This window comes from Myxocyprinus asiaticus, chromosome 15 (assembly GCF_019703515.2).
Source record: "Myxocyprinus asiaticus isolate MX2 ecotype Aquarium Trade chromosome 15, UBuf_Myxa_2, whole genome shotgun sequence".
Classification (NCBI taxonomy): domain Eukaryota; kingdom Metazoa; phylum Chordata; class Actinopteri; order Cypriniformes; family Catostomidae; genus Myxocyprinus; species Myxocyprinus asiaticus.
In genome coordinates, this window is record NC_059358.1 from 26,583,832 (window position 1) to 26,610,060 (window position 26,229).

General features: G+C 37.4%; 1 protein-coding gene across 3 annotated transcripts in view; it reads left to right on the forward strand.

Annotated features, from left to right (window-relative positions):
• Positions 1 to 4,769: 4,769 nt before the first annotated feature.
• Positions 4,770 to 26,229, forward strand: part of LOC127452895 (histone-lysine N-methyltransferase SETDB1-B-like) — a 38,241-nt gene continuing 16,781 nt past the window's right edge. Inside the window, exons 1-9 of one of the 3 annotated variants that reach the window (XM_051718749.1) lie at positions 4,770 to 4,965; positions 9,385 to 9,617; positions 11,583 to 11,749; positions 11,849 to 11,892; positions 12,026 to 12,323; positions 23,673 to 23,874; positions 25,011 to 25,084; positions 25,572 to 25,762; positions 26,078 to 26,207. In XM_051718749.1, the coding sequence (XP_051574709.1) occupies positions 9,388 to 9,617; positions 11,583 to 11,749; positions 11,849 to 11,892; positions 12,026 to 12,323; positions 23,673 to 23,874; positions 25,011 to 25,084; positions 25,572 to 25,762; positions 26,078 to 26,207 (1,336 nt within the window). In that variant the 5' untranslated portion in view covers positions 4,770 to 4,965; positions 9,385 to 9,387. Of the gene's footprint in view, positions 4,966 to 9,384; positions 9,618 to 11,582; positions 11,750 to 11,848; positions 11,893 to 12,025; positions 12,324 to 17,009; positions 17,119 to 23,672; positions 23,875 to 25,010; positions 25,085 to 25,571; positions 25,763 to 26,077; positions 26,208 to 26,229 lie in introns of those variants that run through there. The other 2 variants (XM_051718750.1, XM_051718751.1) reach the window with 2 other exon arrangements.

Here is a 26,229-nt window from a genome sequence, read left to right on the forward strand (position 1 = left end):
AAAGCTGGCACTTATGTGTCAGTTGCTAATTAGCTCTGCAAAGCATAAAGGGTCAGCAAAAGGTGAAAGTTCATCAGGTAAATTAACGGACTACTTTTTGCGACCAGGTAAAATTGTTATCACATTGCTTCATTTTCCATGGCCATTCAAAATAATAGTAATAGTAAATGAAGGTACACTCAAAAATAAAATATTTAGTACATGGACATTCAAAAGAATGTTGGAAATTTTTTATTTATTTATATATATTTATGTTATGCTAATAAAGTGTCTTTTTCACTGTATTAAAGTTTGCATTCATAGTAACACTGTTTTTAACCCTATTATTCCACCACCACCCAAATTGTGCCCTATATTTATTGCTCCATATCTACACGTTATCACTTTAAACCATAGGCCTAGGGGCCTTTTACCCTTTAAGTGAGGGGGTCCTTTTTTATTATTATTTAATTTTAATTGAAACAACCTTCCGTTGTTATTTCTTTTCACACAAATTATGTTGCTCCATCAATAGGCTATTCAATAAAAATACATTAATTTTTTTTTACCTTGATACATTTTGTGACCAGAAACTGTTCTGCGTGAAAATCCCAGGAGATCAGCAGTTACAGAAATACTCAAAACAGCCCATCAGGCACCAACAATCATCAGTCCAAATCACTGAGATCACATGTTTTCTCCATTCTGATGGTTGATGTGAACAGTAACTGAAGCTCCTGTCCCGCATTTGTATGATTTGATGCACTACACTGCTGATTAGATAATCACATAGATGATTGTTGGTGCCAGACGGGCTGGTTTGAGTATTTCTGTAACTGCGTATTTTCATGCACAACAGTCTCTAGAGTTTACTCAGAATGGTGCCAAAAACAAAAAACATCCAGTGAGCGGCAGTTCTGTGGATGGAAATGCCTTGTTGATGAGAGAGTTCAACAGAGACTGGCCAGACTGGTTCAAACTGATGAAGTCTACGGTAACTCAGATAACCGCTCTGTATAATTGTGGTGAGAAGAATAGCATCTCAGAACGCCATTCTGAGATGCGGGTTGGCGCTGTTTTGGCGGCATGAGGGGGGCCTACACAATATTAGGCAGGTGGTTTTAATGTTGTGGCTGATCAGTGTATATGTGATTAGAATAGGATGTAATCTATCATGCTATGCTGTCCGGTTGAAGAGAATTTTTGAAATGTCCAAGTAACTGGCTTTGAAAATAATGCAAATATCTTTTATGTTATCTCTGAATAGCAAAGCTCTGGTCCTCACATTTAAAACATGAAAACATTTGTCAATGTCAAATTTATTTATAAAGCACAATTACAAACAAGAATTATTGACCATTGTGCTGTACAACCATATATACAAAAATAATACAAAGTTAATTTGACAATAAGATATTAAAATCAACATGAAGAAATAAAAAACACACACACAATTCAACTGCAATGTTGATTATAAGCCAGGGAAAAGAGTAAAGTCTTTAAATTAAATTTAAATTAATGTACTGTAGAAGCAGATCCAATGAACAACGTTAGACTGTTCCAAAGTTTTGGACAAGCTACTGCAAAAGCCCCTCAGCTTCAGTCTAGACCTGGGAACAGTAAACAGTCTATGATCAGATGACTTGAAAGATCTAACAGGATTGTGTATACACAATTGATCAGACAGAGGGAGATCTGTTTAAAGATCTGTTTTTTCAAATCAAATCTGTAGGGGATTGACAGCCAATGAAGAGAAACTAAAATCAGATTAATATGACCACGTTCACATACACCAGTCAAATGTCTAGCAGCAGCATTGATATGACATGATGGCTTTTTTTCATTCTTTTTGAGATGTCTTAGTCTGTACCTCAACAAATGTAATTTTAAGAACACTTGAAATAACAGTTATATGCTCATATTTCAATCATGAATTTGAATCAAAATACGACAAGATCACACATTAGTTCGTTTGTCTAATAACTTATGCTGCATGGCTAAGATTTGAGATTTTTGAGAATAATTTCTATTACACAAATATAAACTCATATTTGGAACCAACAATTTTCAGACACACACACACACCACAGATCTTTTCGTTTTTCTTTTAATTAGTAGTAAATAAAGTGAATATTCAATAAGAATTATAAAATAAATAGTTATAGGGTTATGTTTCCATCATAAAAACAAGTTAAGATGATGCCAGGTTTCATTTCGTATGAGCATGTGATATAAATAATCAGATTTGCTACGTTTGTCTAATGCCATAATTCCACTGACAACCTCATAGACATGAGTTTAAGCTCAAGACTGAGCTTAGACTGAAGACACGCACTTCTTTAGGTTGTATATTGCCAGAAGCGGTATTTAATTAACATTACATTAAACCATGGACATCGGATGAAGTCATTCTAATGGCGTACATGATACAGTTCATCTGCCATAAAACCGAGTCGTACTGTCCGTGCAGCGGTGCCTTTAAATGCAAAAGACCGGGAGGAGCAATCAAGAGCCTCGTGTCTCTTAAAGGAAGTATAGGTCCCTGCAGAACAATAATGGGGTGTTTTCAAATCTGTGAGCGTTTTCAAACCGGGATAGGCGTTTCTAAACTATCCAATGAAAGTAGGGAATCTCAGTGTAGAAATAAGTGGGCGTTTCCACACAGGATGGGCGTTTCTAATTTAACCAATGGAAGTAGGGAATCTCAGGGTAGAAATAAGTGGGCGTTTCCACACAGGATGGGCATTTCTAATTTAACCAATGAAAGTAGGGAATCTCAGTGGTTTGAAAACGCCCACTGATTGGGATAAGCCCATTTTTGTTCTGCAGAGCTATAAGTCTCTCTTAAAGGGGACAGAACATTTACGTGAGAAGGGTCATCCTTGTGTCTTGCCTCTGTACTTTAAAATATGTGTTTGAGATCTAGTGACTGAAAAGGCCATAGCATATGATTCCTTCTTTATTTTACTTGATGAGTTAATTATGCTAATTTGTCACACAAATTGCTCAAACATGCAGCTCTTAGCAACCAAGTTGAATTGCAAGAAAGAAAGTAGTATTTGGGTGTATGTAATAAACCTTTAAAATTATAAGTAGTTAGTATTTGGTGGAAATACTGCCTTGGTTGCACTTTTTATGCTCCTCCAAATCTTAGGTCCTAGAAATGCGGTCCTATAGGACTGCGGTGCTAAAATTACATTCGTTCAAGAGATAGATTATGATTTTACATCCCAAATATAATTTTTAAGAAAGTTGGAGGCATTGACTTTCTTCTTAATTGTAACTTTGATGTCAGTAGACTTCCCATTAAATTATCTAATTTCCATAAACAGGTCTTACTATTATGGATGATTATGTATAAGCACAACTTTTCCCCTCACAAATGTTTAATTTGGAACAATAAATACATTAAGCACAGAAATAAATATTTTTTTATTTTATTTTTTCTTTCTTTATTTATTTATTTATTTTGACAGTTGGTTTAAAAAATATATTTTATTGGTGTCACAGCTATTTAACAGCAATGGTAATTTACTTACACACTCTGAATTCTCTGGAAAATATACCTTCCCAGTATCTTTTAAGGAATTTATGACTGTGATTGATGCTATACCTTTTGAACTTATTGAATTATTAAAATATAACATTGTTTCAAAACCAAATATTGACTTTACTGTTAAATTGGAAGGTATAAGTATTACAGATTAAAAAAAATTAATAACAACTATTTTAGGAAAATCTGTCAAAATTGTGCAGCTCCATCAGCTAAAAGTTTTTGGAATGCACAATTTCAAAATATTAATTGGGAAGAAACCTTTAAAATTACAAGACGATATTGTGTGACCAATAAGATTCGTGAGGTCTCCTTTAAGATTATTCACAGGATTTACCCTGTTAAACAAATTATTGCAAGATTTAGGAAAGATATTGATTTAAAATGTGCTTTTTGTAACTTTGAAATTGAAAGCATTGTACACTTTTTTTATTTATTTATTTTTTTATTTTGTATTTTTTTTTTCACTGTATTTATACAAAAATGTTCTGGTGTGATTTAGAATATTTTATTAAGTTGAATACGGGTATTGATGTGCATTTAAGGAAAGAGGATGTTTTGTTTTATTTTGATAGTAAAATTGAACATAAAGCATGGTATATTATACATTTATTGTTGATTTATGGATTTTTTTTATTCATAAATGTAACTGGTCGTCACAGAAACCAAACTTCATACACTTCAAAATGGAAGTAAAGTATTACTATAATTTGTTAACAGGAGTAAAAAAAACAGTAAAGCGCTAAAGAGTATTAACTTTTATAAAGCCTTAAATATCCCCTTTTGAATCTTAATGTTATATTAATTGTATATTGTATAATTTATAGCCTTTTGAAATCTGGATATTGTCGATATACGATATTACCTTTTTGTAATTTTTTTTTTCTTTTAGTTTATTTCTTATGCTTTCAGTTGGTTTGACTTTAATGTTATATTGGTTAAAGCAATAATAAAAAAATAAATAAATAAAAAAGGACTGGGGTCCTGAAACTGCAGCATCCGGTATTGCAGGAACATAATATTGGAAAAGGAAGCTATCCAATGCCCCCTAGGCCCTGATACTGTAGTTCTTATCGCTGATGAAAAGCGAGCATTTTCCACAGCGTGTTTCAACATAGGGGGCGTGCTCTGTTTTTGTTCTACCACGCAATTGTTCCATTAAACTGCCAATCACTTGACACTAAAGCTGATTGGCCAGTATGTAATCTCATCATCCAAACACATTCATTGAGGTTTTTGTTGTGCTGGGTGTGCAGAGGACCGGGGATTTGATGTCAAAATAATAAGAAGAAGAACAATAAAAACAATTGAATTGAAACGCCCCTGCATAGGTAGAGGTACTAAATGTACTGCGGTTGGTCTGCTGATCAATTAAAGTACGCCAAAGAAGAAAAAATCACGGAAGAGCTAGGTGGTCACTAACATTAGTGAAGGTAAGCTAACTAGGTTAGCATCAACACAAGCCTGCCGCCGATGTCGAAGTCCATAAACCTCAGTCTATTATGTATATTACATATCTTCCTCTCTCAGTGTGTATACACATATATATTTATGATTTAAGTTTATGTGTCCTGACTTGCAGGATTTGTTGATTTTGTGGTGTTGTTCTTCACATGGACCGTTTTTAGTATTTGTGAATAATGCTTTGCTCCTTTTTTAAGAAAATGTAAAGTAACATGGCTTTTATAGCCTTTATATTTAAATATCCCTAACAGAATCATTAAAACTTGTGCCGAAAACCTAAATCAGCTCTGTGTGTGTGTGTGTGTGTGTGTGTGTGTGTGTGTGTGTGTGTGTGTGTGTGAGAGAGAGAGAGAGAGAGAGAGAGAGAGAGAGAGAGAGTGTGAGACAGGTGATAAATCAAATCAAATCAAATCACTTTATTGTCACACAGCCATATACACAAGTGCAATGGTGTGTGAAATTCTTGGGTGCAGTTCCGATCAACATAGCAGTCGTGACAGTGATGAGACATACGCCAATCTACAATAAACATCAAATTAACACAACACAATTTAAACATCTGTTATACATAATTAAACTCGACTTAAAACATCAAATTAACACAGCACAATTTAAACATCTGTTATACATAATTAAACTCGACTTAAAACATCAAATTAACACAGCACAATTTAAACATCTGTTATACATAATTACACAACTTAAAACATCAAATTAACACAACACAATTTAAACATCTGTTATACACAATTACACTCAACAATATACAATAATAACATACATTGCACAGTATACAATATGCTGTTTTTGTTTTTTGTTTTTTTTTTTTTTTTTTTTTACTATATAGATACTATATAGATACACATTATTCAATAAAAATTAAAATATATATGAAAAAAGTATATATATAGAATGTACAGTATTGTACTGTATTGACATTCAGGCTGTCGGTTGATAGTCAGTTGTTAAGAGAGACATAATATAATGACAGTAATATAATTTATGACAGTCCGGTGTGAGATAAAAGAGTAATAAAGTGCAGGGATGATGTATTTTGATCGTGGGAGATCAAGAGTTCAGAAGTCTGATTGCTTGGGGGAAGAAGCTATCATGGAGTCGGCTGGTGCGTGTCCTGATGCTGCGATACCGCCTACCTGATGGTAGCAGTGAGAACAGCCCATGGCTCGGGTGGCTGGAGTCTCTGATGATCCTCCGAGCTTTTTTCACACACCGCCTTGTATATATTTCCTGGAGGGAGGGAAGCTCACCTCCGATGATGTGTTTGGCAGTTCGCACCACCCTTTGCAGTGCTTTGCGGTTGTGGGCAGTGCTATTGCCGTACCAGGCGGAGATGCAGCCAGTCAGGATGCTCTCCACAGTGCAGGTGTAGAACCGTGTGAGGATGTGGCGGTTCATTCCAAACTTCCTCAGCCGTCTCAGGAAGAAAAGGCGCTGATGAGCCTTCTTCACAACGACTTCAGTGTGGACGGACCATGTGAGTTCCTCAGTGATGTGGACACCCAGGAACTTGAAGCTGCTGACTCTCTCCACTGGTGCCCCATTGATGGTGATGGGACTGTGTTCTCTGTCTTTTCTTCTGAAGTCCACCACAAGCTCCTTTGTCTTACTGACGTTGAGGGAGAGGTTGTGCTCCTGACACCAGTGTGTCAAAGTGTGCACCTCCTCTCTGTAGGCTGTTTCATCATTGTCAGTGATCAGACCTACCACCGTCGTGTCATCAGCAAACTTAATGATGGCATTGGAGTTATGTGTTGCCACACAGTCATGTGTGTACAGGGAATACAGTAGTGGGCTGAGAACACAGCCCTGCGGGGCTCCAGTGTTGAGGGTCAGTGATGAGGAGATGTTGCTGCCTATTCTAACCACCTGGCGTCTGCTTGACAGGAAGTCCAGGATCCAGCTGCACAGCGAGCTGTTTAAGCCCAGAGCCCGGAGTTTCTCATCTAGCTTGGAGGGCACTATGGTGTTGAATGCTGAGCTGTAGTCTACAAACAGCATTCTCACATAAGTGTTCTTTTTTTCCAGGTGGGAGAGAGCAGTGTGTATTGTAGATGCAATGGCATCATCAGTGGAGCGGTTGTTACGGTAAGCAAACTGCAGCGGGTCAAGATTGAGTGGTAATACAGAGCAGATGTAATCTCTGATTAGTCTCTCAAAACATTTGCTGATGATGGGGGTCAGAGCAACAGGACGCCAGTCATTTAAACAAGTTATTTTCGATTGTTTTGGAACAGGCACAATGGTGGATGTTTTAAAGCATGTGGGGACTACAGACAAAGAGAGGGAGAGGTTGAAAATGTCCGTAAAAACACCAGCCAGCTGGTTCGCGCACGCTCTGATGACGCGGCCCGGAATGCCGTCTGGACCCGCGGCTTTGCGGATATTCACCCGTCGGAATGATCGGGTTACATCCGCTACAGAGACGGAGAGTGAACTAACCTCTGTAGCTTCGGCCGTGAGAGCTCTCTCCGCGAGGGCGGTGTTATTTCCCTCGAAACGAGCATAAAAAGTATTTAGCTCATCTGGGAGAGAGGCATATACATCTGATAATATATAAAGTCTACGGTGAAATTGCAACTTAACGTCCTTTTTTAAACAGTGATTTCACAATGCTAGCCAATGTCAAATAAAACTACAGGTGCATCTCAATAAATCAGAATGTCGTGGAAAAGTTCATTTATTTCAGTAATTCAACTCAAATTGTGAAACTCGTGTATTAAATAAATTCAGTGCACACAGACTGAAGTAGTTTAAGTCTTTGGTTCTTTTAATTGTGATGATTTTGGCTCACATTTAACAAAAACCCACCAATTCACTATCTCAACAAATTAGAATATGGTGACATGCCAATCAGCTAATCAACTCAAAACACCTGCAAAGGTTTCCTGAGCCTTCAAAATGGTCTCTCAGTTTGGTTCACTAGGCTACACAATCATGGGAAAGACTGCTGATCTGACAGTTATCAAGAAGACAATCATTGACACTCTTCACAAGGAGGGTAAGCCACAAACATTCATTGCCAAAGAAGCTGGCTGTTCACAGAGTGCTGTATCCAAGCATGTTAACAGAAAGTTGAGTGGAAGGAAAAAGTGTGGAAGAAAAAGATGCACAACCAACCAAGAGAACTGCAGCCTTATGATTGTCAAGCAAAATCGATTCAAGAATTTGGGTGAACTTCACAAGGAATAGACTGAGGCTGGGGTCAAGGCATCAAGAGCCACCACACACAGACACTACAGTTGTCGTATTCCTCTTGTTAAGCCACTCCTGAACCACAGACAATGTCAGAGGCGTCTTACCTGGGCTAAGGAGAAGAACTGGACTGTTGCCCAGTGTTCCAAAGTCCTCTTTTCAGATGAGAGCAAGTTTTGTATTTCATTTGGAAACCAAGGTCCTAGAGTCTGGAGGAAGGGTGGAGAAGCTCATAGCCCAAGTTGCTTGAAGTCCAGTGTTAAGTTTCCACAGTCTGTGATGATTTGAGGTGCAATGTCATCTGCTGGTGTTGGTCCATTGTGTTTTTTGAAAACCAAAGTCACTGCACCTGTTTACCAAGAAATTTTGGAGCACTTCATGCTTCCTTCTGCTGACCAGCTTTTTAAAGATGCTGATTTCATTTTCCAGCAGGATTTGGCACCTGCCCACACTGCCAAAAGCACCAAAAGTTGGTTAAATGACCATGGTGTTGGTGTGCTTGACTGGCCAGCAAACTCGCCAGACCTGAACCCCATAGAGAATTTATGCGGTATTGTCAAGAGGAAAATGAGAAACAAGAGACCAAAAAATGTAGATGAGCTGAAGGCCACTGTCAAAGAAACCTGGGCTTCAATACCACCTCAGCAGTGCCACAAACTGATCACCTCCATGCCATGTCGAATTGAGGCAGTAATTAAAGCAAAAGGAGCCCCTACCAAGTATTGAGTACATATACAGTAAATGAACATACTTTCCAGAAGGCCAACAATTCACTAAAAATGTTTTTTTTATTGGTCTTATGATGTATTCTAATTTTTTGAGATAGTGAATTGGTGGGTTTTTGTTAAATGTGAGCCAAAATCATCACAATTAAAAGAACCAAAGACTTAAACTACTTCAGTCTGTGTGCATTGAATTTATTTAATAAACGAGTTTCACAATTTGAGTTGAATTACTGAAATAAATGAACTTTTCCACGACATTCTAATTTATTGAGATGCACCTGTATATCCCATTACTTTTTTATTATAGGTACTATTATCATTACAATTACAATACTATTTGTATTGAAGATTGCCATTTCAAAAATGCACACAGTATTTCTGCCTAATTAACTAGTTAGTTTTACTCCTAAAGAAATGAATTTTAATTTTGAATATGTACTGTATTAAAAGAGTATGGCGTTGGATGCAAGTTTGAGCGCAGGGATGGAGATGGAGTTGGATCCAGAGCTGGAGGAGGAGTTCGGGGTGTCTTTGGATGAGTTGCGCAAGTGGATTGAGGAGCAGGTGGATTGCAGCGAGGCTGTGCTGCAGAGGAAAGCTCAGCTGGCACAGCTGCAGGACTGGGTTGAGCAGAGAGAGAAAGAGGTTGCCGATATGGACTCTCTCTGTTCCAATGCCTCTGAGTAAGTTTTACATGTTTTAATGTATGTTGAGCACAACTGAACACTGATTACTGCTTACTGTAATGAAGTATTTATCATACCAACTATGAGACATCTCGCACCCAGTAAGCAAAAGAGAAAAGAAGATTTGCAGTATGAAATGACAACTTGCAGTGGCACCAAAAAGTATTTGGGCACGCTTCAAAATGTAAATATAGCTGCAAGCAGCGATGATGGGCCCAAGCACAACTGTTCCATTTCCACCCGTGGCTTTCGAAAAACAATGCAAAATGGACACATGCATTTGACATTAAACAATTTTGAAGCAATTTGAGTAAATATAAGAGGACTATTTTAAAGTCTGTTGTAAGAGCCACACTTCCTGCTGCCAGGTGGTGGCGCTATGACCGTGACCCAAAATATTAAAATCCATGTGATTAGCCCCCAAAACATACATCTCAGTTTTGATCTAAATCACACATTGCACACAGTAGATATAAGACACTTCCTGTTTCCAATTTTTCACCATTAATTTAATGCCACGCCATGGCAACACCATGCAGTGTATAAAAATCTGTTCGCAATTTAGCATCTTCAGTGTCTTGGCATAATGTTGTCTAAATGTGGTGACAGTATCATGAATCACCTAAGAGGAGTATTTAAAAGTATTAAAAATTAACTTGCTGTTGGGCAGACCTAATGACTATAATTATGAAAGTTGTCCAGCTTGACAAGAACTATATATATGTACCAATTTTGGTGACTGTAGGTGAAAATGGGGTTACTACAGAGGCCATCATACACACCCATTTTAAAGGGGGGGGTGCTAAAGAGCCCCCCCCCACACACACACCCACCCACCCATACGTGAACTTTTGCCCAGTTCTAATGGCCAACGACTCTGATGTGTGTGTGCAAAATTTAATTACATTTTAAGCATACCAAGTGCCTCTAAAACACCCAAATATAGGAAGAAGGAATAATAACAATTAATGCATTGCCATGGCAACAGAATTTAAGATATCAAATATCTCTTTACAAATTTACATCAGCAGTTTTGACATTATTCTAATTTTTTTTGAAGCAATTCATATAAGAGGGCTATTTCAGAGTCTGTTAAATGTGCCATACTTCCTGCTGCCAGTTGGTGGCCCTATGACCGTGACCCATAATAGCCGCATCAGTGTGATAAGCCCTCATTACCCTGCAAATACTTATTTCTTGATTTTAAATTATGTAGTGCAAATAATTATGACATTTTTAAGTGTGGCTAAAATGTCCAGCATTTTTGGTGCCACTGTGTGTATTAAGTTAAACAGGCTGTTTCTTAAAGGAATATTCTGGGTTCAATACAAGTTAAGCTCAATCAACAGCATTTGTGGCATAATATTGAATACCATAAAAAAATATTTTAACTTGTCCCCCACCCCCTTAAAAAAAAGCAAAAATCTTTATTCCATGGAGGCCCTTACAATGGAAGTGAATGGGGGCTAATTTTTGAACATTAAAATACAACTTTGTTACCATGACGATGTAATGTCAAAAAACCCTAAAATGACTGTAAAAATAACAATTTAAACAACATTACAGCTGAATAATACACAAGTTTTAACAGAAGAATTAATGCAAGTGCTTTTTTTATTTTTTATTATAAGCTTCAAATTTCTGTTTAAACCCTGAAAAAATTGGCCACATTCACATTGTAAGTGCCTCACTATAACCTCGATATTTGCTTTTTTTAAAGAAAAGGAGAGATGAGTCTAAATTAATTTTTGTGATAATCAACATTACGCCACAAATGCTGTCGATTCAGCTCAACTTGTATTGAACCCGGAACATTCCTTTAACATTTCCAGAGAAAAATATACTGTGCTTGCAATATACTAATTCCCAAAAATGTAGCCAAGAATATGACATGGTAAACAACTACAGCAACTATACATAATCTCGCAAATCTGACAAAAGTGAATCTGTGTTATTTTCTAGGTCTGTGGTTCAGTGTGAGGCTCTGGTAAAGGAGGTGTACAGTAACATGGGTCTAGTGTATCGCGAGAGCAGCTCGGAGGATGAAGAAGGAGGTCGGGCAAAAGCTTCTGAGGTCATTGAGATTGACGACGATGACGATGATGATGATGTCATTGCAGTAGGTTGTGGTAAGATACTGTGTGTGCCTCCTGAATATGTATTATGCTTCAAAGTGCAACATGTAGATGTGAAATATGCACAGTAACAGTGTGTTATCTTCCTCACAGTGGTTCCTCCTAAGAAAGTTATAAAACCAGCCAAGGACCCTAAGGTAAGAGACAAACTGACAAGAAGAGACCACTATAATCCTATACTAGTCTCACTTCAAAATGTTATTTGTTGAGCGTTGGTGTGATGTGTTTCCTTTTGATGTCTGTATATTTGTTGTCTGAACATACGTCTAGTTTATGGAAGCTTCAGCTGCCCTTCAGAAAACATCTCAGCAGGTGCAGAACCTGGCGCAGACTGTCAACAAAACCCCATCGGGTCTCACCACACCCACTAAGACAGTGCCCCCTCCCACGCAAGCACATGGTGCTCTGACTGTTCCAGCAGTATTCATGTCCTCAGCCCCAAAAAACACGCCCACTCAACCAAACCCCAATCTCAAACAGGATGACATGAAGATAGACATGACACTTTTGGGTAAAAAACGAACTAAGACGTGGCACCGTGGAACACTTATTGCCATCAAACAAATGGGTAAGTTCACAACTGCATGCATTTTCCTTCCTCCATTGCGTACCCATTTTTAAGAGACAGTAAATTTCACAATGTACCTGCCATGTGTATTTTCATCAGACTAAAATTGCATGTTAAAGCTTATGGTGCAGTCACACTACATTTCACGCTACATTCACTATCATTCATGCACATCCAAATGCGGGATACCAGCAATTACGCTGCACACAAACGTTAAAGTTTGGTGAATTCTAACCTGCAAATTCGCATGACAAGAAGATGTGTGACCATTAGAAAATCTAAACATCACACCTTAAACTCTTGGCTTAATTCAAAGAATACATATTTCAAAGATGCATCTTTTTATTGTTGCAGGAAAGTGAGTAGATGGTACGCTTTAACAATTTCAATGTAATATCATTTGTGATATATTAAAACCAGATGACCTTGAGCATGACATCATATCCTGTGAGTTGTGGTGTCTGAAATAATCCCACTTGAAAGCTTAAAATGCTCAAAGCTTAGTTTGACCGTGGTTTTGAGCCAAAGTATACTTCGGTTTTCTGCATTCTGGATTGCTCTGTGCACAATATGTGTGAAGCAGATTTCGTCATCAGCACAGTCTGCACGGACTCTCCTCGTCTGTGTGCCTTGTCAGCGCATGCACCTGCCATTGATCTATGAGATTATTGTTTTGAAAGTAACTTTTCAAGAAACAAATAAAAATATAAACTGAGAATGAAAAATATATAAATTCAAAGGCAAAATTTATATTTAGTCCTCAAATAAACTGCAGAATTTGTTAACGAAATTCTCTGCTTCATTCGCTGATCAGCACATACAAATGTGCTTCTCGTGTTTTCAGTCACAATTCCAAAGTTTTAATTTACGCTCCCGGAGTTTTCATTCGCAGTTCTGACGCAATACTTTTGTGTGGGCGGGGCTAACAAAGAGTTGTTCTCATTGGCTTGTGAGATTTTGAGTGACAATTCTTTGACCTGGAAGTAGAGATAACCTGGAAGGAGCTCTGGGTCAGGTTTTGCATGTAAAAGTGTGAGAATCTGTTAGCAGCTTCATAATTAGTGTTTAGTGATATATTTAGATGCTTGTTTTTGTGTTATCTGTATTCTTTCCCACAACAATTTTGTCGTGATAAGCTTTCGGGAGCAGCATGGATGAATGCCTTCGTCATGACTACCCCTTTGTTAGCGCATGCACTGCACTTTTTTTTCCCGTTAATTCTGAAAAATTGAAACAGATTATGAATATCTTAATCAAGCATGGAGCTTGTTTTCACAGGTTGTAGACCTTCAATGGTATTGCATTGCATGGGTATTCAATCCAAAGAATGTTTTTGTTGATAGATTTTTTTTTTTTAACACTGCTTCAAATGTGACTTCTACAAAACCAGCTGAATGATTGATTTTAAAGTTTGAATTAATTTAACTTGATTAAAATTGTTATGGAAATCAAATCACTTTATTAGTGCAGTTCCACCAACACTGCATTTCATAGTTAGAAGATAATATACAAGATTTACAGAATACACAACACTCACTGAATAATATGTACACATAATACACAATATCCATTTTACATAATACACACATTGTATACAATATACAGACAACAAAACACAATGTACATAAAATAATACACATATTGCTTTTTAATGCGTTACACCATTTAAAATTTAATATTCATGAGGACACTAACAAATTAGAGGCTTATTTCTTTTCATTTATTCAGTGTTCCTGTACTGTACATTTCACTGCCTAGTACAATTTAATTAATCGGGACTAACCATATATCATTTGAAATGTCTTAACCTCAATCATCAGTAATAGACCACTGTTTTACAACTGAAATCATATTGCTAAAAAAGTGCAAAATCAAGCTAGAGAATTACCATTCATGTTCATTTTCAGACATCAGTTGACAATCATAATTTATCCAGAAAACTCACCTGTGTCTGGTTTAGAGATTAAGTTCCATATACTTTCCATTAAAACAGCCGACAGATTAACAGATATTTACTTTTGTCTTTAAGTCAACAAATAAACTATTACGATTTTTCTGTCTCTTCAAGTGGTCTAAAGTATTTTTATAATCATAAAGGATGTTAATATAAGAAATGCCAAGCAACTGTAGCCTGAATTTGAAATGGAATGTGCCTGATGCAAGGGTCCTTGCTAGTGATGTACTGTATCTGTAACACAAGCAGTTTCCTTCCAAGTATGCATTCTCTAGTATGTGGTACTGAGTGCAATATCAGGCATTAACATTTATTTGACAGAATGCTAGTCAGAGACTAGCGTATTTAAAGAGTCCGGTGTAGACTAATAAATTCTAACTGCTTGTGTACTTGTTAATTGTGTTTGTTTGAATCTAGAACTCAAACCAAATTTAGTAGAACATAGTCTGCATAATATCAAAGTATAATAGTGTCTGGAGCTCCAGACCTTTCAAAGGTGATGTCAAGGGATTCATTAATCCATACAGAATAGCAAGATTATAGTCTGATAAGGGGCAATGGATCTCAGGTGCCACCACTCCATCCTCTGGGTCATCAGCATTTTGTTTGTGAAAAACTGTTACATGAAAAGGGAAAGAGGTTATAGTAAAACACTATGAATTGCTTTGAACAATTTTCTAGAATGTGGATGTGGCTACTCTAAAAAATTGTCAAAGAATTAGTTTATCCCTCCAAAATGAGAATTATGTCATTATTCATAGCCTCATTTTATTTCAAGCCCATATGTTTGACTTTCTTTCTTCCATGGAACACAAGGAAATGTTAGGCAGAATGTTTGAGACTAACAGTCTCAGTCCTCATTCACTTTCATTGTATGAAGAAAAATGTACAGAAACAAACATTCTGCCTTTTGTGTTCCATGGAAGAAAGAAAGTCGTACAGGGGCCTGGGTAGCTCAGCAAGTAAAGACGCTGACTACCACCCCTGGAGTCACGAGTTAGAATCCAAGGCGTGCTGAGTGACTCCAGCCAGGTCTCCTAAGCAACCAAATTGGCCCTGTTGCTAGGGAGGGTAGAGTCACATGGGGTAGCCTCCTGGTGGTCACTATAATGTGGTTCTCGCTCGGTGGGGCGTGTGGTGAGTTGTGCGTGGATGCCGCGGAGAATGGCGTGAAACCTCCACGTGCACTACGTCTCTGCAGTAACACACTCAACAAGCCACGTGATAAGATGTGTGGATTGACGGTCTCGGACGCGGAGGCAACTAAGATTCGTCCTCTGCTACCCGGATTGAGGCAAGTCACTACACCACCACGAGGACTTAGAGCGCATTGGGAATTGGGCATTCCATATTGGGGAGAAAAAAAGAAGTTGTACAAGTAAATAATGACAGAACTCTCATTTCATCTTTACATGTTCAATCCATACAAATATAATAATCCGGTTAAAATTATGTCCTGACAACTAATGAACAAGTAAACACAATATAATCAAAGAATGAAATAGTAAGGATTACCAGGTTAAGTACTGGGCTAAACCAAGTTCAAACTGCATTATCCAGTTCTGCTCTCTAAGGAACTCATAAGACAGGAAGGGATTTTTTTTTCTGAAATAGTTTTTTTTTTAACATGCAATAAATTAACTATGGTTTTACAACAGCAACCATAGTCGAACTTTGGTATTTGTAGTAAAACCATAATAACCACAACATTTACCATGGTTTTACTATCGTAAACAAGTTTTAACCATGATATTCAATGTCAAACCAAAGTAATAATATATGAAAAAACTGTATGGTAATAAAATTATAATTTTGTGGTTACTATGGTTTAACTACTAATACCATACTTCAACTATGGTTACTGTAGTAAAACCATGGTTAATTATATCTAAATTATGAAGAAAAAATATCTGTCATCTTAGTGATTCAGATTAGCTCACTAACTGAAAAGCAATAACTTTTATTTATTTATTAGATTGTCTTAATTATACAGACTTACCTCAGGCTGCCTCGATTGTCCTGCTGATGACGTTTAAGGCATTCATCTGTGTTTGCTCCTCAAAACTTATTGTGACAAAATAGTTGTAGGAAAAAATACTGATAAAATACAAAACCAAAAGCCTAAATATATCACTAAACACTAATTAATTATGAAGCCGCTAACAGATTCTCGCACTTTTACACGCAAATCCTGAACCAGAGCCCCTTCCAGGTTAACTCTACTTCCAGGTATCAAAATCTCACAAGCCAATGAAAGCTCCTCTTTGTTAATCCCCGCCCACATGAGAGCTTTGTGCCAGAACTGCGAATGAAAACTCCGGGAGTGTAAATGAAAACTTTGAAATTGTGACTGAAAACGGGAGAAGTGCATTCGTAAGTGCTGATCAGCGAACGCAAGCAGAGAATTCTGTTAACAAAGTAAGCAGTTTATTTGAAGACTGTGTAAATTTTGCCTTTTGAATTTATTTTTTTCATTTTCAGATTGTTTTTAGTCATTCTCAGTTTATATTTTCAGTTTCAGATAGTTTTTATTCAGTCTCAGTTTATATTTTTATTAGTTTCTAGAAAAGTCACACTGGAAGCTAAAAGTGTGAGAATAATGTACAGATTTTGCTCTTATGGAAAGAAATGTGTACTTTTATTCACTAAAGTGGCTTTCAACTGATCACAATGTATAGTCAGAACATTAATAATGTGAAAAATTACTATTGCAATTTGAAATTTTTTTTCAGAACTTCTTAAACTACTTCAAAGAGTTTTCATCAAAAATTCCTCCAGGTGCAGCAATGACAGCTTTGCAGATCCTTGGCATTCTAGCTGTCAGTTTGTCCAGATACTCAGGTGACATTTCACCCCACGCTTCCTGTAGCACTTGCCATAGATGTGGCTGTCTTGTTGGGCACTTCTCACGCACCTTACAGTCTAGCTGATCCCACAAAAGCTCAATGGAGTTAAGAACCATAACTCTCTTTTCCAATTATCTGTTGTCCAATGTCTGTGTTTCTTTGCCCACTCTAACCTTTTCTTTTTGTTTTTCTGTTTCAAAAGTGGCTTTTTCTTTGCAATTCTTCCCATAAGGCCTGCACACCTGAGTCTTCTCTTTACTGTTGTATATGAAACTGGTGTAGAATTCAATGACGCTGTCAGCTGAGGACATGTCAGGAGTCTATTTCTCAAACTAGAGACTCTGATTTTACTATGTAAATTTGTCACTTCCTGTTGCTGCTGTGTTTGTAGCCTGCTAGCTTTTTTAGCATTGCTTATCTATCTGTTCTCAGCTTTTAATTTTTAATACCTGCCATTTTTCAGCGTGCATCAGGTTTTCCTCTGCATTATTGTCTTGTCGCGTTTCAACTGTGTGCATTTTTCTGCATGCATCCTCCTCCTATTTTTATCGCGATTAAACTGCGTGCATTTTACAGCACGCACCCGTTTTCTCCTCTGTGTTACACGGATTATTGCATTGATCTCAAAGCACCATTTATCAAGAACAAGCATAACAACAAACAATTGCGTGAGGAATTCACATCGATCTCAAACCCTCGCCACTCAGGAACAATCAACAACAACAAACAATTGTGGTAAGTCATGGCAACAGCTCATGTTATTGCTTCCTGCATTACATGCCACATGTTTACTATAGCTTCTTCCGTCAGCAGTGAGGGATTCACATGTGATAAATGTATGGAAATAGTCAGGGTGACAGAGAAGGCTAATGAGTTAGAGACCCGCATCTGAACACTAGTGGAGGTCAGTGAGAAGCCATTAGATACTGTTTCAGATATGGGTAGTACAGCGAGCAGCACATTGGTTCTGGCTCTAGAGCCCCTGCAGCAGGGCGTTTGGGTGATGTCTCGGCGGCACACTCGCTCAGTAAATTGATACCACTCTCCCGTTCCTGTTAGGGTTTCCAATCAATTCTCCCCACTCAGTGATGCACCCACTGAGAATAATTTTGAAAGAGCCTTAATAATTGGTAATTCTATTGTAAGGAACATGGAAATAGAGATTCCAGCCACCATCATTAAATGCATTTCGGGTGCCAGAGCGTCTGAAATCAGATCAAATTTACAAGTGCTGGGTAATGCTAAACGTAGATTTTCTAAAATTGTTATTCATGTCCGGCTTCGCCAATCAGAGATCACTAGAGATAATGTTAAAGAGGTCTGTGAACTTGCAAAAACGATGTCAGACACTATAATTTGCTCTGGCCCCCTCCCTGCTCATCGTGGTGATGAGGTTTATAGTAGATTAGTGTCACTGAATGGCTGGTTGTCTTGAGTGGTGTCTGGAGAATAGCATAGGATTTTAGACAATCGGAAGAGTTTTTGGGGTTGACCTGACCTGCTAAGAGAGATGGACTCCATCCCTCCAGGGAAGGTGCCGCTCTCCTCTCTAGTAATTTGGCTCATAGTCTTAATTGTGATAGTATTTGACTAACTGGGGCCCAAGTCAGGAAGCAGACAAACTGGCTATTCCAAACATCTGCTAGCTGCCTTGAGACATCACACAGGTCACATAAACTACAACACATAGTGACTGTATCACTTAGATATCATATAGAGACTGTGCCTGTTCCCTGAACTACCAAACACAAACCCCTCACTAAATCATTTAGAAAAAAATTGATTAAGGGCAAACTTGATTTTTTTTTTTTTTTTTTTAAAGATAAACATCATATAAAGATACGGCTAATAAACATTAGATCTCTTCCAACCAAAGCACTACTTGTAAATGAAATTATTACAGATCATAGTTTGGATGTCCTCTGTTTGAATGAAACCTGGCTTAAACCAGATGAATCTCCAGGTTATTGTTATAAAAATGAGCCTCGTCTGAAGGGTCGAGGAGGAGGTGTTGCTGCAATTTACAGTGACATTTTTGGTGTTACTCAGAGGACAGGATATAAGTTTAAGTCTTTTGAATTTATAATGCTTAATGTAACACCGCCAGATATAAATAAAAATTATCTGTCGTCTTTGGCCTTATTCTGATTTCCTTGGTGAATTTGCAAATTTTCAGATCTAGTAGTTACTCTAGATAGAGCTTTAATTGTTGGTGACTTCAGCATTCATATAGATAATGAAAATGACACATTGGGATTAGCATTTATCGATATTCTCAACTCGCTTGGAGTCAGACAAAATGTGACAGGACCAACTCATCGCCATAACCATACACTAGATTTAATTCTGTCATATGGAGTTGATGTTGATACTATAGAAATTCTACCGCAGAGCGATGACATCTCAGATCATTACCTCGTCTCTTGTATGCTGCGATCAGCTAATGTTACTCAATCTACACCATGCTATCGTTCAGGTAGAACAATTCTTTCAACCACTAAAGATAGCTTCACTAATAATCTTCCAGATCTATCTCATACACTCAGTAAGCCCCAAAGTCTAGAAGAACTTGATGAAATAACAGAAAATATAAATACAGTCTTCACTAGCACTCTTGATAGTGTCGCCCTCCCCTTCGATTAAAAAAAAAAAGCCCCCTACCATGGTACAATGATCACACTTATGCTCTCAAGAGAGCAGCTCGGAAAATGGAGCGCAAGTGGAAGAATTCCAAATTAGAGGTATTTCGTGGTGCATGGAAGGATAGTGTCTTTAGCTACAGACGGGCACTAAAAGGTGCCAGGTCAGCGTATTTTTGCAAACTCATAGAAAATAACCACAACAATCATAGGTGTTTATTCAGTACTGTGAAGAAATTGGTTAGGAATAAAGCCTCAACTGAACCAGATATTCCGTTGCAGCACAATAGCAATGACTTCATGAATTTCTTTACTGATAAAATAAAAAAAAATCAGAAATAAAATTGAAATTATGCAATCATCTGTCACAGTACCTCTGAAACAGTGTCTCATAATTTTCCTCACATCCAACTTCAATCCTTCGCTGTCATAGGTCATGAAGAGCTAACAAAACTTATCGAAACATCAAAAGCCACAACATGTATGTTAGATCCAATACCAACTAAGCTCTTAAAAGAGGTATTCTTTTTAATCTCAGAACCTCTTCTTAATATTATTAACTCCTCGCTATCCTTAGGACATGTCCCAAGAAACTTCAAAATGGCAGTTATCAAACCGCTTATTTAGAAGCCACAACTTGATTCTGGAGAATTGGCTAATTATAGACTGATTTCAAATCTCCCATTTATGTCGAAAATACTAGAAAGGTTGTGTCCTCCCAATTATGTTCATTTCTACGGAGAAATAGTATATATGAACAATTTCAGTCAGGATTTAGGCCACACCACAGTACAGAGACTTCACTTATCAGAGTTACCAATGACTTGCTCTTATCATCTGATCGTGGCTGCATTTCTCTTCTAGTGCTTTTAGATCTTTGTGCTGCCTTCGACACGATAGATCATGATAGATCACGATATTCTCTTGAATAGGCTAGATAATTAAGATGGCATTTGTGGACTTGCATTAGCATGGTTTAGGTCCTATTAGCAGACCGCTACCACTTTGTATTTGTAAATGAGGAATTGTCAAATCAAACAAAAGTATGGAGTGCCACAGGGATCAGTTTAAGGGCCTCTGCTTTTCTCCTTATATTTGCTTCCCCTGGGAGATATTATCAGGAATCATGGAATAAGTTTCCACTGTTATGCCGACGATACCTGACGAAATTTCAAAATTCTCCAAATTAGCAGTGTATCAACGAAATCAAAGATTGGATGGCCAGAAATTTCCTTCTACTCAATTCTGACAAAACAGAGGTACTAGATATTGGACCAAAAACCTCTAAAAATAAGCCACTAAAATATAATTTGACTCTTGATGAATGTACTGTTACATCGCCTTCAACAGTGAAGAACTTAGGTGTTATATTTGATACCAATATGTCATTTGAAAATAAAATTTCCAATGTTTCTAGAACAGCATTCTTCCACATAAGAAATATTGCTAAATTACGACACATGCTCTGTTGCTGATGCCGAAAAACTAATTCATGCATTCATGACCTCAAGACTGGATTATTGTAATGCATTACTGGGAGGATGTCCAGCAAGTTCAATAAATAAACTTCAATTGGTTCAAAATGCAGCAGCCAGAGTGCTGACTAGAACCAAGAAATATGATCATATTAGCCCCATTTTATCATCATTACATTGGCTACCTGTTAAATTTCGTATTCATTTTAAAATTCTGTTAACTGCATATAAAGCTTTAAATGGTCTAGCTCCACAGTACTTAAGTGACCTTCTACCAAGCTATGTTCCATCACGTTCATTACGATCGCAAAACTCTGGCCTGTTAATAGTTCTTAGAATATCAAAATCCACAAAAGGAGGTAGGTCCTTTTCCTGTTTGCCTCCTAAACTATGGAACAGTCTCCCTAACACTGTTCAGGATGCAGACACACTCATCTATTTAGCTAGGCATACACCTAATTTATTCTTCACCACATAATTAGGCTGCTTTACTTAGGTCTGCCGGAACCTGAAACATTGATTATGCAAAATATTTAATGGCATCTATGCTAATATTATTCTGTTTGTTTCCATGTCTCAACCTCGGGACTCCTATCCCGAGGTCACCAGAACTGGCTGGATCCAGCTTCATTCCTGCTTGGTATCGGACTCTTGAGTGATGATGACAAAATGCAGCCGGTGCCAGCCAGACATCACTTCAGTCTATTACGATGGACCTCAGAGGATGAACTGATGCCAACTCCAACCATGGGATAAGACATGGGATACTTCATATGCCATTGCCTGAACCTTGGACTTAAGATAGACCTCACAGAAATGACCAGCCGGTTAAACTGCGAAGCGCCTTACTGATCATGGTCTGCATCACCTTGGTCTAATGATGGATTACACTCTTAAAATGGAATACATAGACTATCAATAAATTGCCAACAAAAGCCTTAATCAGCCAACTAACAAAGGACAATGCATCTATTTGTACTTCTGCAGTTAATCCAGGATGAACTTCAAAGACATTAGTCATTAATCTTACAGTTCTTACTAAATCTTTAAGCACTGGCCCTTATCACTTACTTAGTTTGATCATTTTAAACCATGACTTGCACTGCACATAAATGAATAATATTGGCATTATGTTCATGCTGTTAGCCTTGCAACAGTCGCCTTCAGCTTACTCACTGGGTTTCTAAATACAATTATTATTTAATTATTTTTATACACACTTCATAATCATATTTAATTAAACTACACAATGATGACTTTATAGATTTAGGGTTTCATTTTCTGTTAATGCATGATTTTCTGTAAAGCTGCTTTGAAAAAATGTGTGTTGTGAAAGGCGCTATACAAATAAAACTGACTTGACTTTAGTTGTACATCTGGCCTTCCACATCTCTTTCTGGCCTTGTTAGAGCCAGTTGTCCTTTGTCTTTGAAGACTGTAGTGTACACCTTTGTATGAAATCTTCAGTTTTTTGGCAATTTCAAGCATTGTATAGACTTCAGTCCTCAAAATAATGATTGACTGATGAGTTTCTAGAGAAAGCTGTTTCTTTTTTGCCATTTGTGACCTAATATTGACCTTAAGACATGCCAGTCTATTGCATACTGTGGCAACACAAAAACAAACACAAAGACAATGTTAAGCTTCATTTAATGAACCAAATAGCTTTCAACTGTGTTTGATATAATGGCAAGTGATTTTCTAGTACCAAATTAGCATGATTACTCAAGGATAAGGTGTTTGAGTGATGGCTGCTGGAAATGGAGTCTGCCTAGATTTGATCAAAAATGACTTTTCAAATAGTGATGGTGCTGTTTTTTACATCAGTAATGTCCTGACTATACTTTGTGATCAGTTGAATGCCACTTGGTGAATTAAAGTGCCAATTTCCTTCCAAAACAGCAAAATCTGTACATTATTCCAAACTTTTGGCCGCCAGTGTACGTTCAAAACAATTAGCACACAAGTGTTCCCATACTGACCATACTAAAAGAGTATAACAAAGCAGTCACAGTGTGTACGCATCGAACTTGTTCTTATTCGCTGGCTGACAAAAGAGTAAACTTTGAGAGGCTGTGCACCGTACCATGTGTGAGGTGATCCAGAATGCAGAAAAATGAAGTAAACTATACCCGAACCTTTAATCCATTCTTACAACTGTTACAATTCTTACAACATGGAATTCTATGAAGGTAATGACCTTTTTTTTATTTTTTTTTATACAACCCATAAGATTAGTCTTCAGTATTTTTGGTCAGTTATCATGGAAGAAAATTTTAAATATGTATATTTGCTAAAAATGTATTTTGTTAACTTGTAGGAATACACAAGCATATAGATGGCCTCGAAGGTAACAGGCACGAACTAAAAACCAAAAAACTCTCATTTTGATTTTATTTGGTCTTTAATTTTAAGTTCTGCTTTTTGTGTCAAAGGGAGCAATTTTAAGTACAAGGTGAAGTTTGAGAATAAGGGGAAGAGTCTTTTGTCTGGGAACCATGTGGCATATGACTACCACCCAACACTGGAGAGACTGTACGTTGGTGCCCGTGTTGTTGCCAAGTATAAGGACGGCAACCAAGTCTGGCTCTATGCAGGCGTAGTTGCTGAGATGCCCAACAGCAAGAACCGCATGAGGTAAGTTGATGGATGCATTGCAAACTCCCAAAAAAGACTTGGAATAAATAATGCCCAAGGAGAATGGTAGAAATGGAACATAAGAATAAAGGGAAAGGGTGATGGAGGAAAATAATGCTGGTTGGAATGATTGCACAGGTGTGATGGATTGATTTTATAGGCTTGTGCATAGAACAAAAGTGTAATACGAACTTAAGATAGACAGAGGTACTTTGTTGTGAATTCTTGAGCTTCTTGATGTTTTGCAGCTCTTGTCATGTTACTTTCTTTCTTTGCTTTTGTGGTGTTCCTCATTTGTATTTTGTGTAGATAAAAGCTTCTTCTAAATTAAAGGGATGGTTCACCCAAAAATGAAAATTCTCTTATCATTTACTCACCCTCATGCCATCTCAGATGTGTACGACTTTCATTCTTCTGCTGAACACAAAGGAAGATTTTTAGAATAATATTTCAGCTCTGTAGGTCCACACAATGCAAGTGAATGGTGGCCAGAACTCTGAAGATCCAAATGTCACATATAGGCATCATAAAAGTAATCCATAAGACTCAAGTGGTTTAATCACTGTCTTCTGAAGCGATCCAATTGGTTTTGGTAGAGAACAGACCAAAGTTTAAATCCTTTTTCACTATAAATCTTGACAGCAGTCTCCTTGGCTATCGTGATTTCAAGCTCGATTACACTTCTAGTGCTCTGCAGATGCGTCAAGCACTAGGAAGTGTAATCGAGCTTGAAATCATGATCATGCCTAGAGACTTTAGTGGCAAGATGGACAGTGAAGTAGTAGTTATATATTGATCTGTTCTCACCCAAAACCAATCTGATTGCTTCAGAACACATAATTTAAACCACTGGAGTCATATGGATTACTTATATGATGCCTTTATGTGATTTTTGAACCTTCAGAGTTCTGGCCACCATTCACTTGCATTGTATGGACCAACAACTGAAATATTCTTTTTAAAATCTTCATTTGTGTTCTGCAGAAGAAAGTCATACATCTGGGATGGCATGAGGGTGAGTAAATGATGTGAGAATTTTCACTTTTGGGTGAAATAAACCTTTAATAAATGCAGTGTAAATGTACTGCATGTTGTTTGGACAGTCAAACTGAAATGCTGTCTAAATGTTGATGCAGGTTCCTGATCTTTTTTGATGACGGTTATGCCTCGTATGTGGGCCTGCCTGAGCTCTACCCTATCTGCAGACCATGTAAGAGCCTTTTTACCAGCTTGTCGCAATTTGTTTTAGCCACCTTCTTGATTGTGATGTTTAAACACACAGTTATTATACTGATGTTTTATTTGTGATTTTCTTTGAATAATTTTTTAAAGGAATAGTTAACCCCAAGATGAAAATTCTGTCATCACTTACTCACCCTCATGTCTTTCCAAAGTGTAGACTTTCTTTCTTCCACTAAACACAAAAAGAGATGTTAGGCTGAATATTAACCTTGGTCACTATTTAATTTCATTGTACGGAAAAAAGATGCAAGTAAATGGTTACTAGACTAATACGCTGCCTAACATCTCCTTTTGCGTTCCAAGGAGAAAAGAAAGTCATATGGATTTGGAACAACATGAGGGGTGAGTAAATAGTGACAGAATTTTCATTTTTGGGTGAACTATCCCTTTAATTAAAGGACAGTTCAACTGAATAATTTGTTGTATTAGATATCTCTATTTCTACCTGTCTTCAGTGAAAAAGAGCTGGGAGGATATTGAGGATCAATCATGCAGAGATTTCATCGAAGAGTATATCACATCGTACCCAAACAGACCCATGGTTTTGCTGAAGCCAGGGCAAATTATAAAGACAGAATGGGAAGGGACGTGGTGGAAAAGCCGTGTGGAAGAAGTGGATGGCAGTCTTGTCAAAATGCTCTTCCTGGTCAGCAAGGCATCACTTCCTGCTTCTTAATAAAGCTACAGTAGATGTGTTCATTTGTTTTATATACTGTTTATATGTATACAGTACATATTGAAAAACATCTTACATTTGTTGCTTGAGTTCAAGGTTAGATTTCTTTGATTTGTCCCTCTACAATCATGTTCATATGCACAGCTGAAGTAAGTTAGATGACATTTGAACATGCATTCACTATGAGAAATCAACCCAAGCCTAAAATGAGAGGTGGTTTCCTATTGTGGTACCAAATTAAATGTTATTTGGACATTATATAGAATTTTTCAATGTTGTTTGCAGGATGATAAGCGCAGTGAGTGGATCTATCGCGGCTCTACAAGACTGGAGCCCATGTTTAATCTGAAAATGAACACTGCTAACAGTCAAGAGAAGAAGATGGCTGGTCAACAAAGACAGCGCCCTAATATGGGTAACGCATTGTCTTGTGTTTT